The sequence below is a fragment of the Lepus europaeus genome, chromosome 17, assembly GCF_033115175.1.
Source record: "Lepus europaeus isolate LE1 chromosome 17, mLepTim1.pri, whole genome shotgun sequence".
In the NCBI taxonomy this organism is placed as follows: Eukaryota; Metazoa; Chordata; class Mammalia; order Lagomorpha; family Leporidae; genus Lepus; species Lepus europaeus.
In genome coordinates this window covers 24,472,245-24,484,353 of record NC_084843.1, presented here as the reverse complement: position 1 = coordinate 24,484,353, position 12,109 = coordinate 24,472,245, and the positions used below count along the sequence as shown (strand labels likewise).

The 12,109-nt window shown below is 39.4% G+C and overlaps 1 protein-coding gene across 1 annotated transcript in view; it reads left to right on the top strand.

Moving 5' to 3' along the window:
• Positions 1-12,109, top strand: part of SORCS3 (sortilin related VPS10 domain containing receptor 3) — a 638,451-nt gene that overhangs the window by 347,433 nt on the left and 278,909 nt on the right. Inside the window, exon 4 of the mRNA XM_062214350.1 lies at positions 1,624-1,782. Within this exon, the coding sequence (XP_062070334.1) occupies positions 1,624-1,782 (159 nt within the window). The remainder of the gene's footprint in view (positions 1-1,623; positions 1,783-12,109) is intronic.

Below are 12,109 nucleotides of genomic sequence, written 5' to 3'. Positions count from 1 at the left end.
CATAATCAGGGGATGGTTTTTTCCAGGCTGTTTTAAGCATTTTGTAATATAGGAAGATCTACAATAAACCATTGAATGGTTTTCAGAAGGGAAGTGGCAGAATCAGATGTATAATGAGATCGTTCTGGTCACAGTGTGCAAAGTGGATTGGGAAGGACAAGACTAATGCGCTGAGAATGAGTGAATGTCTTGCAGTGATCCAATAGACAGATAATTTGGTTTTAGACTAAGGTCATCATAACAGGCAGAGTTAACTATGAGGTTAAAAATACACAGGGCTCAGAGACTAGGTGTAGGAGGTGAGTGATCTGAGTCAATGATGAATGTCAAGCTTTGTGTATCACACTGGTGTATGGTGGAAACACTCATTGAGCCAGAGGATACCAGGGAAACTATAAAGCTGGAGTGTAGTGCCACTGTGGAGCATCCAGAGGGTTGGGTGTTTGGCGGACATCTAAGTAGAAAAATCGTATGGACAACTGAGTCTTCAAGTCTGAAAGTGAGGGACAGGAACCTCAGTTAGAGATTGAAGTTATGAATTGCCCTGTAGAAGGTGGTCACCAGAGAAGAAAAGAAAGAAAAAACGTGAGAGTGAGTGAAAGGGACATCAGAACAGAGGGTTGAGGGGCGGCCACATTCAAAGGAAATTTACGGACATTTTAGTATGAAAAGGGGATAGCAAGGGACATTAGATGAGTAGAGTGTGGAGGAAGCCCCTGGAAGTGAATGCTGCAAGAAGAATGAAATTGCCAGAAGTTAGCTAAAACAAAGGTCTGAGCATCTCAGTGTCTATGGGGTTTAAATACTGGAAAGTCCACAAGCCTTAAATAAGACCCATGTCACTGAAATATGGGAGGAAGCCATGTTGTGTTGTTTGAGGGGGAAGTTTACATAATAATTATAGCTGTGTGCTGAAAGCCAGCTTGCATATCACCAGCTTGAGTTATGTTAGGAGTACCAAGGTCTCCAGATGTTAAGCAACATTCCCAGGATGGTAAAAAAAAAAAAAAAATCAACAGAGAACTGTTGTCTCTGGTGCCAGAGCACTATACGTTTTTGTTCATTTGGCTTGGGGATGCCAGATCTTCTATGACAGCAGTATTTGTCCAAGGATCTTTGGGGACATGTGCTCTGGACAATGTCTCCAATAAAGCAATCATGAAACTACTTAATTAAATCACCAAAACATTCAGAAAGAACAAAACAATGAGATCATAGAGGATCCCTTCTCAAAACTAGAGAACAACAGAGTGACATGGGAGATAGGAAAACCAACAGAGAGGGAGAGAGGAAGGAAGGGAAGCAGGAGAGGGAGGGAGAGATTGTGTGACTACCCTGACGTCAGAGAACAGAGGACCATAAGAATATGCTCCCAGTGCATAAAGGATGCATATCAAAATGAAGCTTTTTAAATGGAGAGCTAGCATTGCACACTATTTCAGTTCAATTCAGTAATGAAGAACTGAATTAGGAATAAAAAAATAAGACTGATATTTCACATAGAAGTCCAGAAGCCTCTTTAAGTGCGGTGACATAGCAATACAGATGACTCTATAAGTATGATTAAATTCTATGTATTTATTTCCTCCCACTAACTCTTTATTTTCTCCCGTGTCCTTTTAGATCATGCTTCTGAGTGATCCTGAAATGGAGAGCAGTATATTGATCAGCTCAGATGAAGGGGCAACCTATCAAAAGTACCGGCTCGCCTTTTACATCCAGAGCCTGCTCTTTCATCCCAAGCAAGAGGACTGGGTGCTGGCCTACAGTCTGGATCAAAAGGTGCACTATTTTCATCCATATCTTGTCACAGAGGTGTCTTCTTATGAGAAGCAGTTCCCAAATTTTGGAAAGACACAATGACATATGACCATTCCAACCCAGCTGATTTTGTCTGCAGCAACTAACTTTCCTTAGTATTCCTTTAAAAAAAAAAAAATTTACCCAAGGATTTTTTTTCATTTATTTCATAGGTAGCAATTCTAAGAAGGTAACCATATTTCCCTTCCTCTTCCTCCCATTACCACCCTCCTTTCTTTCCTTTATATTTTTTTTCAAATTTTTGCAAAAACATTATTTTAATCTACTATATAATCACAGGGTTATTGTACCACACTTATCATAATATTCAGCAGTAAAAAGTAGAAGGACCACGGTTCCATAGGAGTCTAAACAAGAGCTGAACGCAATGATCAAATCTGAAGGTGTCCATTTCATTCCTACACCTTTTTTTTTGTGTTCTGCATTAACTATCACATATCAGAGAAAACATGACAATTGTCTTTTGGGGACTAGAGTATTTCACTAAGCATATTGATTTCCAGTTGCACCCATTTGACTGCAAAAGGCAGGATTTCATTCTTTTTATGGTTAAGTAGTATTCCACAGTGTATATATACCAAATTTTCTTTATCCATTCATCACTTGGTGGACACCTGAGTTGACTGTGTTAAGTACTAAAAAAAAAAAAAAAAAAAAAAAAAAAAAGGTAGGTATATTTCAATTTCTTGTCTATGCTATTGTATTAGCTCTTTGCACTGTAACAAAACACCTAAAACAAGCTGCTTAAGAAGGAAGGAGATTTATTTTGGTACATGATTTTGGAGGTTCACAGTTCAAATTGGGGCAACCTCACTGGTTTAACATCTGGGATGGAGTTCTTGCAGGCAGTATCCTGAGGTCTTATGGCAAGAGAAGGCATTTGTGCTTCTGTCTCTCCCTAAACTCATCATGATTTGACCATGGGCCCCCACCCCCTCCACCTAATCCAGGCTAATTAATCCACAGGGACGTGGGTCTAAACACAATAATTGCGTTAACTTTCTGCCCTCTTAGTAGCGAGACTAAGTAAGATTTGAGGACCAGGCCTCTGACACAAAACTAAGACAGCCAAACTAATCTCCAGACCACAGCAACTATTTATCATACTACATTTTAAAATGGCTTACTCTGTAATTTTTAATCATTTGAACTTGTTTAACAGCTCTGCGAGATAAGTATGGCATAGATAATTATAATTTTTATAGTGACTATAGTAAACAAAATTGCAGAAAGGCTAAAGTGCTCTCCAAGCTTGTAGCTAGAGGAGCCAGGATCTGGGAACACGTCGTGAAATCCCAAGTCTAGGTATATTCCACCACACTAAGCTGCCTTGATTGGATGCAATTTGCATATATCATAGCTCTCAGCTCAGCAGTGTAAGGGGAGCATTGACTAAGTCCATTTGCTTGTTTTCTAAATGCACATTAAAGACACAGTGGCCCAATGAGGCCTTCTGTTTGAGCTCCAGCAAAATGTTCTCAGCCATGTGGTTGACATTGCCTCTTATGTGACCAGAAGCTTCTGGGATCAATATATTCCAAAAATGAACTCTTAATCTTTCTGCAATATAACTACCTCTCTGCCAGGATTCTCTAGTTCTATCCAACTAATTGAAAAGTCAGAAACATAGCAGGTATCCTTAATACTTCTTTGTTCCTGATGTACCATCTCTGTTCCATCTTTAGGTCTTATCTCTAAATGTCTCTTGATTCCATTTACTTCTTTAACTTCTACCATCACTCAAATGTAAGTTACATCTGTTACCTGAACTAGGGCCATAATCTTTTCACACTGTAACCTGAAGAATGTTTTGCAAATGTGGATCTTAGGAATTCATGGCTTTGCTTAGACCCCTTCTAATTTCTCACAGACTGAAGACTGTAGTTTTTCAGAGGGTCTGCCAGACCCTCACTGGTCTGGACACCCTACCCCCTTCTCTCTGCCACTCCCTTATCTCTTCCTTTTGGATGGTCTTATTTTAATTCATCTTGCGAGCTGTCCTCTTGCTCCCTTTGAGTTCTCTCCTCTGATGTGAGCATTGTCGTTGTTGGAGCTCCCCTCCTGCATTGCTTTCTCAGGGTACCTGATCTGAACTCCCTGACAAAGCAAGGCTGCTTGCTGCTCTTCTCCATGGCACTAAGTTCCTGTCTTTTAGAGCACTCGTCACAGTTGAAGTTTACATCAATGTGCATGAGTTGTGGATCATCTACACTTCTCATTAGATTTCAGGTTCTAGGTGGGCAGAGCCTGGTTTTACTCACTGTTGTAGCACCAGTCCCTGGCATAATACCTGGTTCTTATCAGTGCTCAGTACCCATAGGAACCTGTTTTATGAATTAATTACTAAATAAATGCTTAAGTGCTGTCAAACTTTCCCACTACATATGATGAACTTATAATTAAGGAAAGGAATGTTGCATTATCCTTATTTGTATTTCCTGTCATCTCCAGAACCTTAGTGCAGTGCTTGATGCCAAACTATTATTTAATAATGTTGTGAAATCATTCAGTGAAAGGAAAGAGATAATTGCAAACACTGTCTCACATAGAGAGATCGACAGAATAACCTTGATTTTAACAGCTTCACTTCTCTTAAATAGAATGCTCTTAAATCCTGAAACAGTTGCTTCTCAGTATGTATTTGAATATGTGATTGTGATTGTGAATGTGTGTGTGTGTGTTTGATGTCAGCACCTTTAAACAATAATTTCAACATAACCTTTATATCTCTCGTTAACGGAGTCTCATGGTGGGTGCCAGGTGCTTAATGCAATCCCCTAAGGATGCCCACATGACATTTGCAGAGCAGAAGCCATTGCAAATACATTTCTTTCATGGCATCAAGTGGATACTGTATGAAAGACTTAGCCAAATGTCAAATAGTCTGTGAGTTTAGATGCTTAGTAGAGTCAAAAAATTTGAAACTGTATTGACAAAGTGAAGGATTTTGATGTTAAATGGATGGATGGTGAATTTATTTTGGTAAAGTTCAGAATTCTGAAAACATGCTTTTATTTATATAGAGATAGGCTGGATTAGAAACAATGGACTTCTACTAAGAGTTAGATACACCGAGTGCTATGTGCCCTGTGGGTATCCAGGAGTATCCTCCTCCTCCATTACCACAGTGCTGAGAATCTTCGGTGTTTGGCTTCTGAAGGACCCTTGTGGATGAAATGCATTCAAAACCCTTTCAGATTTGGTGACTGCTCTTTTACTTAGCAAAATGCTTGGGATTGTGGCAGTGGGTGTTGATGTATTTTCCTAATCACACTGCACATTTCTGGATATATTATTCCTTAGGTACTTTTTCTTGTTGACATCTTTTGCAGAAAGTGGCTGAACATTTTTCAGACCTCTAAAGTTGCTAACGGACGAGAGGCCATTCTTCTTTTAAATAAATGGTGTGATGAGGCAGATGATACCCCTGGCAACATTTGCAGAGATGGCATAAAACACCCTGCCCAGTCATCCAGGTTGCAGAAGAGTTTTTCTTTATTTGGGGGGTAATTTAGCAGTTTAGAGTCAAGGAGAGTGATGCTATGCAGTAGGAAGATGCAAGTGTAGTTGAGATTGATATACAAATGTGTTATTTCAGACTAGAGCCATCTCTGATGTGCATGCATTGAGGCAGCTGTTTTCTGCTAGAGAAAATGAAAAGTGCTAGTATTAAGGTAACTGCTGCATCAAAGGGAGATGTTTGTGGTGAGGAGTGAATCGATGTTTCCATTATTGTACCTTTGATGAAATGCACTAGCAATTTCTTTAGAATCACTAAGGCTATCTCCTTATGTTATATGTATTACAAAAGACCTAATTGAATGACATTTTAAAGGGATGATATCCAGTTGCTTTATTTTCTGATCTGCTACCCCACAGCTGCAGGGTACCTGCCAGTGGATCTCACTTAATGAAGGCACTGCTAATGAATTAACAAAATATCTTCTGGGTGAGATAAAGTAGTATCTAAAATCCACAAGATGTATCTAACATTCAGTTGGTTGAGATGCTGAATGGTGGGTTGTGTGTTAACTGGGAACACAGCTACCTGATGCTGGTCATGGCTTGGTTCATGGTGGAAGATCATCCAAATCTTCCAGTCTTGCAAAGGGATGGGACTGGAGAAAAGGGGTACCTTGCATTTGACTCCATGGTCCTGATTCAAACAGATCTTGTGAAGTCTTTTCCATTTCCTGTTAAGTTTGGCCTGGGCTTATGACCAGGTCTGTTCATTATGGCCATTCAGTGAGCTTCCCAGTTCTTTGCCAGCTTCTCTTCTGCCTGACAGATTCTCTTGCCATCTTGAGTTTTAATCTAAGAGAACTCAGTTCATAGTGCAACAAGAGTTCATTCTTGCTATTGTCCTTTATAGAGCTATTTTTAAAGAACTTTTTAGGTTTAAAAACACCAGTGAAAGCAATAGGTGATGGTTGGCCAAATTCTAAGTGAGAGAAAGAAAAGCCACTCTCCTTCCATTGCCTTGGAACCAAAACTCTCTCTCTCAAGGGCTATGTATGTGTCCGTTATTGAAGGAGGTAGAATTCTACTTTGTGTCAATCAGTCTATTTCCTTACTGATAACTAAAGCCCCTTAGATTGTGATGTTTTTAGATTAACTGGAGAGCTCAATAATCTCATTACAACTGAAAATTTTGGGAAGAATTTGAGGTAGGTTTTGAAGACAATGCAATCCTAGAAATAGCTGCTATTCTCGTTTTGGAGATTTGGATGGTGTCACAGCCCCGTTTATGTAGTGTTTACAAAACAGGCACATACTCGTGCATTTACAGATGCAGACAGGGGGCCTGGATGGAGAGTGGACAGAAGCTATTTCCCTGCATGGTAGTTGGGATTGCAAAGCTCTCTATTCCCATTTATCTTGACAGAGTGGAAATTCAACCTATACAGTTGGCTTTGGAGATCATAGATGAGAAACTCAATGGGATTTCATACTCCATTGTTTTCAGGCACTTCTGGAATAGAGTGTTCTAGAATTTCCAATCATTTCAATGTAAATAATACTCTCTGAGTCGCCAGCACACATAACATAGGGTTACTGTTATAGCAGTTATGGGCCTGAGCATGCAGCTAAAGGATTTTTTATGTTTTTTAGAATAAATTTGACTTTTAATTGTCATAATCGCTGTACTTTTGTATGGGCTATAATGTGATCTTTTTGAAACATGTATGCATTGTAAAATGATCCAATCATGACATTTAGCATATCCATCACTTCCAGCATTTATCATTTCCTTTTAGTGAGCTAAGGGTTGCTGTTGATCACCTCCTACCAGCCAAGTTCAATAGCAGCTGAAATATTGACAAGCCGGTTAAAAAGCTGATGCAGTTTTCAGCATGGAGGCTCACAGTTTGGAGCCCAATAGGGAGAAGGTGGTAGTTCTGTCCTAGCTTTGCTGATTGGACCATACCTGGGGCAGTCACAGCATGAGCAGGGTGCTGGCAAATTAGGGTGTATTTGGAGCATGCAGGGTCTGAAAATTCAAAAGGAAATTTAAACTTGTACTTCTGGATACAAATGAAGCTATGCTTTTCATTTACATTCTCATTCTAAACCCTCAGATTAAAAATGTAATTGTATTCAGATCCTCTAGGATTAGTAGGTGATGATAACTTTCTCAGTTGCCATTGGCAGAAACAGACTTTGTGTCTCCCTACCTGGTAGGGATAAAGCTGTTGGGGGATTAACTAAGGATGTCCATGATTCTGAAGCTTTTCCTCCATGGAATAGAAATAGGACTGAAGGGCACTTTTATTTAAAGAACAACATTGCATTTTCATTAGGTCGTCTCCCATTTTTTATAAAACCATTTGTATCTCATTTAGGAGAAAGAAAAATCCATAACCTCACTAACCTATGACAAATGTCCACTGCTCTCACAAATGTCTCATCAGTACCATGGGATATGCTGTATCCATCACCATAGAAACAGCAAGGGGTGGAGCAACCACTGAGTGAGTGAAGGATGTAATGAGAGATATCTTGTGCTATTCAAATGGTACTTTTCATCTATTTGGACTGAGTTCTGAACTTGCATCTGATAAGCGTGGTGCAGTACGGATCTCCATCCATAACAACATTGCTCACAAAAAACATTTGCTCCAAGGAGCATTTTTCTGCAAAACTATGCATCTGATGGCCTTTGTCTTCTCAAGCCTGCCTTTTCTATATCGTGTCCCAGGTTTTCTCATCTCCTGCCCTGCCTTTTAGGATGCATTTTAGGAACCTGAGGGATTTCTTTGCGAGAAAAGAACTTGTGGTGGATTTAATGGGAGATGCAGCATTTGTATGCTTTAGGAAGGGTACTCGGCAGTTACACCCTCACGGAGGAAGTTTAGCTTTGGCAAAGTTTTGATACAGATAGAAAGCCGCAGCTTCACATAGGCTTCTCTGGGTTCTTCCACCTGCTTCCTCTGTGTGCTGACCTTCCTTATGTATGCACTGATCCTTCCTTTACAAGCATCGCTGGCCTTATGCTCTTGTCAGCTTAACCAGGCCCTGCCTTTTCTCCCTCCTGCTCCCTGATCTCTGTCGACATCCTGACCAGTCACCCTGGTATGGACAGCGTGGTCTTTTTTTTTTTTTTAAAGTCAGAGTCAACCTTTAAATCTTTTAAAATCAAATTGTAATATATGCACAGAAAAGCATGCCTCTCATGAGCCTGATGTATTTTCTGGAACAAAATACATTTATGAAACCAGTACCCTGATTAAGAAATGCAAAGAACTTTCCAGAATCCCATGTGTGCATTTCCAGTCACTTCTTCCACTCTCAGAAGGACCCTGGAGGAAGGAGGAAAAGGATAGATTCTGCAAAAGAAAGACTACAAGATATCAAGTGGGGTAGACAAAGGAAAAGAAGTATTTTAAAGGTTAGTAGTGGGGCCGGCGTTGTGGCATATTGCATAAAGTTGCTACCTGTGGCCCTGGAATCCTATGGGTGCTGGTTGATTCCTGGCTGCTCCACTTCCAATTTGGCTCCCTGTAAATGGCCTCAGAAAAGCAGTGGAAGATGACCCAAGTACTTGGGTTCTTACCACCCACATAACATACCCAGAAGCATCTCCTGGCTCCCTGGCCTTTGTGGCCATCTGAGGAATAAACCAGAGGATTGAAAATTTCTCTCTCTCTCTCTCTCTCTTTTTACCTCCTTCCCTCCTTCCCTGTTTCTCCCTCTCTCTCTGTAACTGACTTTCAAACAAACAAACAAACCTTTTAAGAAAAAGGTTAGTATAGAATTAGACTAAACCAAAGCAAGAATTATTGACAGTGAGTAAGCTCAGCTCACCTAGAATATTCATAAGGGAACTTTCAAAAAAATAGTTAAATTTTTAACAATTTAAATTTTTTAAATTTTAATAATTAAAATAAATTTAAATTTAATTCTTAAATATATTGCTTTCTGTAATGTAATCTTAATACCCAATATTTGGCAATGTTGTGGCAAACAAATGTTCTGAAATGTATTGATGGGCATGCAAATGAGTTTTCCTTTCTGGAAAACACAAAGATGTGTGCATATTCATAACATTCATCTAATGATTCGACTACCTTACTTCTGAGATGGTTCTATTGGAATAATACCAACAGAACAATCATAATGATATCTTTCATTTATTATGAGAAAATTGGATGAAAACTTACTGACTATCCAAAATTAAGGAACTTTAAATCACACTATTTCCTTTTTTCTGGAACATTATACAACCATTAAAATGGTGATTGTGTTGTCTATGTAGCAACATGGATACATATTAATACCTATAAAATACATATGGATTTTTTAAGGATTTATTTTATTTATTTGAAAGACAAAGTTACAGAGAGAGGTCGAGATGGAGATAGAGAGAGGTCTTCCATCTGCTGATTGACTCCCCAGATGGCCACAATGGCTGGAGCTTCACCTATCTGAATCTAGAAGCCAGGAGCTTCTTTTGGGTCTCTCCCGTGAGTGCAGGGACCCAAGGACTTGGGCCACCTTCTACTGCTTTCCCAGGCCATAGCAGAGAGCTGGATGGGAAGAGGAGCAGCCGGGACTCAAACCAGCACTCGTATGGGATGCCAGCACTGCAGGCCAGGGCTCTAACCTGCTGCGCCACAGCACCAGCCTCCACATATGGATTTCATATACATAATATATACAAATGCATAGATAATACATTTTTAATAAAAAGTGCTCTTTGAATTAAGTTATGCGAAAACTAAGATGACATATGGAAGGAAAGAGGGAAGGAAAGAACTCAAGGAAAGATGGAAAGAGATAAAAAATCACAAGAACAGATGCAAATATTTCCAAAATGTAACAGGGTTTGTAAAGATGATGGAATCATGACTGTGCATTTTTTCCAGACAACTTGTTTTCCAAATTTTCTGATTTCATTAGATTGGTTTTATAATAGAACATTGTGGAAAGTAATCTGTCCTGAATAGTTATGTTCATCCTGATTAAAAGGTGGTACTTGTAATAAAGGTTCTTCCAAATGAATAGGGCCAACTTAGATAAAATCACTTTGGAAAGTTATTGATCCGTCTTTGAGGGTAGTGTGTTGCGGAGGAGGATTCTCCGGAAGCAGCAGTACTCCGAGTCAGTCTGAGGGTTCTCCTTTCTGCAGCTTTGTCTGCACTACAGCCCCTTTAGGACTGTGAAACTACAGGAATTATTATTTTCTCCTAACAAAAAGTGTGCTCATGCTGGATATAACTTCAATCTATATTATTTACAACTCAGCAATAGATATAGGTTTTATTATTTAGAAGGTACCCACTATAGATAGATGTTAAGGGTGTGATTTATTCTGGTGGTTTCGCAGATGAATTTTCCGGCTGTATCCCAAAATTGAATTAGTATTTGCTTATTTGATTTGACAGCTGTAATGGAAACAAATACTTCTGGAGCTCAGGGGTACTGACATATCCAGTGAATTGAGGCTTATGCCTAGTTACTCTTACACACCCATCTTATATCACTCACCATTGGACATACAGGGACTCCTGGGAAATGGAGACATATGGCTTTAAGAATCTCCTTGGTGGGGCACCTACCTGTGTCATTATGTACATTATTCTCTTGGATTCTCATAGGAATCTGCCAGGGGAATAGTATTGCTGTGTTATAGATGAGCACATCACTCTTGAACATGATGCTAGCTTGCTCAAGGTCACACAGCCGGGTGAGCGCCTGGCCCGTTTTCCATGCTAGGCAGTGGTGGGCCCACCACACCCTGCTCCCTGGTAGTTAGACCCACTTTGTGTCTTGAGACAGGCCTCTACCTGGGCCCCTTTGCATTAACCCCCAGCAGTGAGCAAAACTGTGAAACCACAAATCAGCCACGTGGAGACCCAACTTTCCAGTGAGTCCTGTGGGTCCTCTGGCAAATCTTTGGCAGCTGGAACTTTGTGGCTTGGGACCTAGAGGAGAGAACCCAGCAGACTGCTTACTGGTGATAAGTCATGGGATGAATTAATTTTACCTTAGGCAGAAAATAAACATCAACAAAGCAGTTGTGTTTAGAGGAGGTTTTGTCCAGTTCTGCTTACTGTTTGTGTTAATTTGTTCAAATCTTTGGGTTAATAGACTGAACCAGAGTGTTTGTCATTTAAATAGGTAATACTATGATCTGAGGTTTTTAAAGGAAGCTTATGGAGACAACATCTTTAATATGGTAATGAAGATAGAAGTTGAAATCATTTAACTTCATTTACAAATCATGAATATGTATTATGCTTTAAATGAAAAGAAGGACTAAAACAGATATAGTGTTTGTTCAGTTTGCTAAAAAGAAGACAATTTGTCAAGATTTTTCCCCCAAAACCCAAGCAATATGCAAATGTAAGAAAATCAGACCCCCATGTTAATTCCACGGCGTGATGAATATTTTTATAATCCTAATTAGTACCAGTCATTTAGTCTAGCAATTTCCCCCAATCTAGCCAATTTGAAATTAAAATAGATGCCTTGATTACAAAACTCATTAGCAAAGAAGCACCCTTCTCACTAACCCGTTCATTTAAAATGCACAAACTGAATGAAGTGTGGAACACTAGTGCTGTCAATTGGCATAAAGTGAAGTGAGTCTTAATTGGAAGCATTGTGAAGTATTTGTATTGCTGCATGTTTCATTGCAGTATAATATATCATTCATTAAATGTAACAAAAGCAACTTTTAAATGGTTTAATTAAGTGGAGTTTGCGCACTTGGTAATTTTTATAAAGTCGAATGTCACAATTGTTTGCATTTGAAGCACTGATGGGTATTAATGTCAGGAAGACA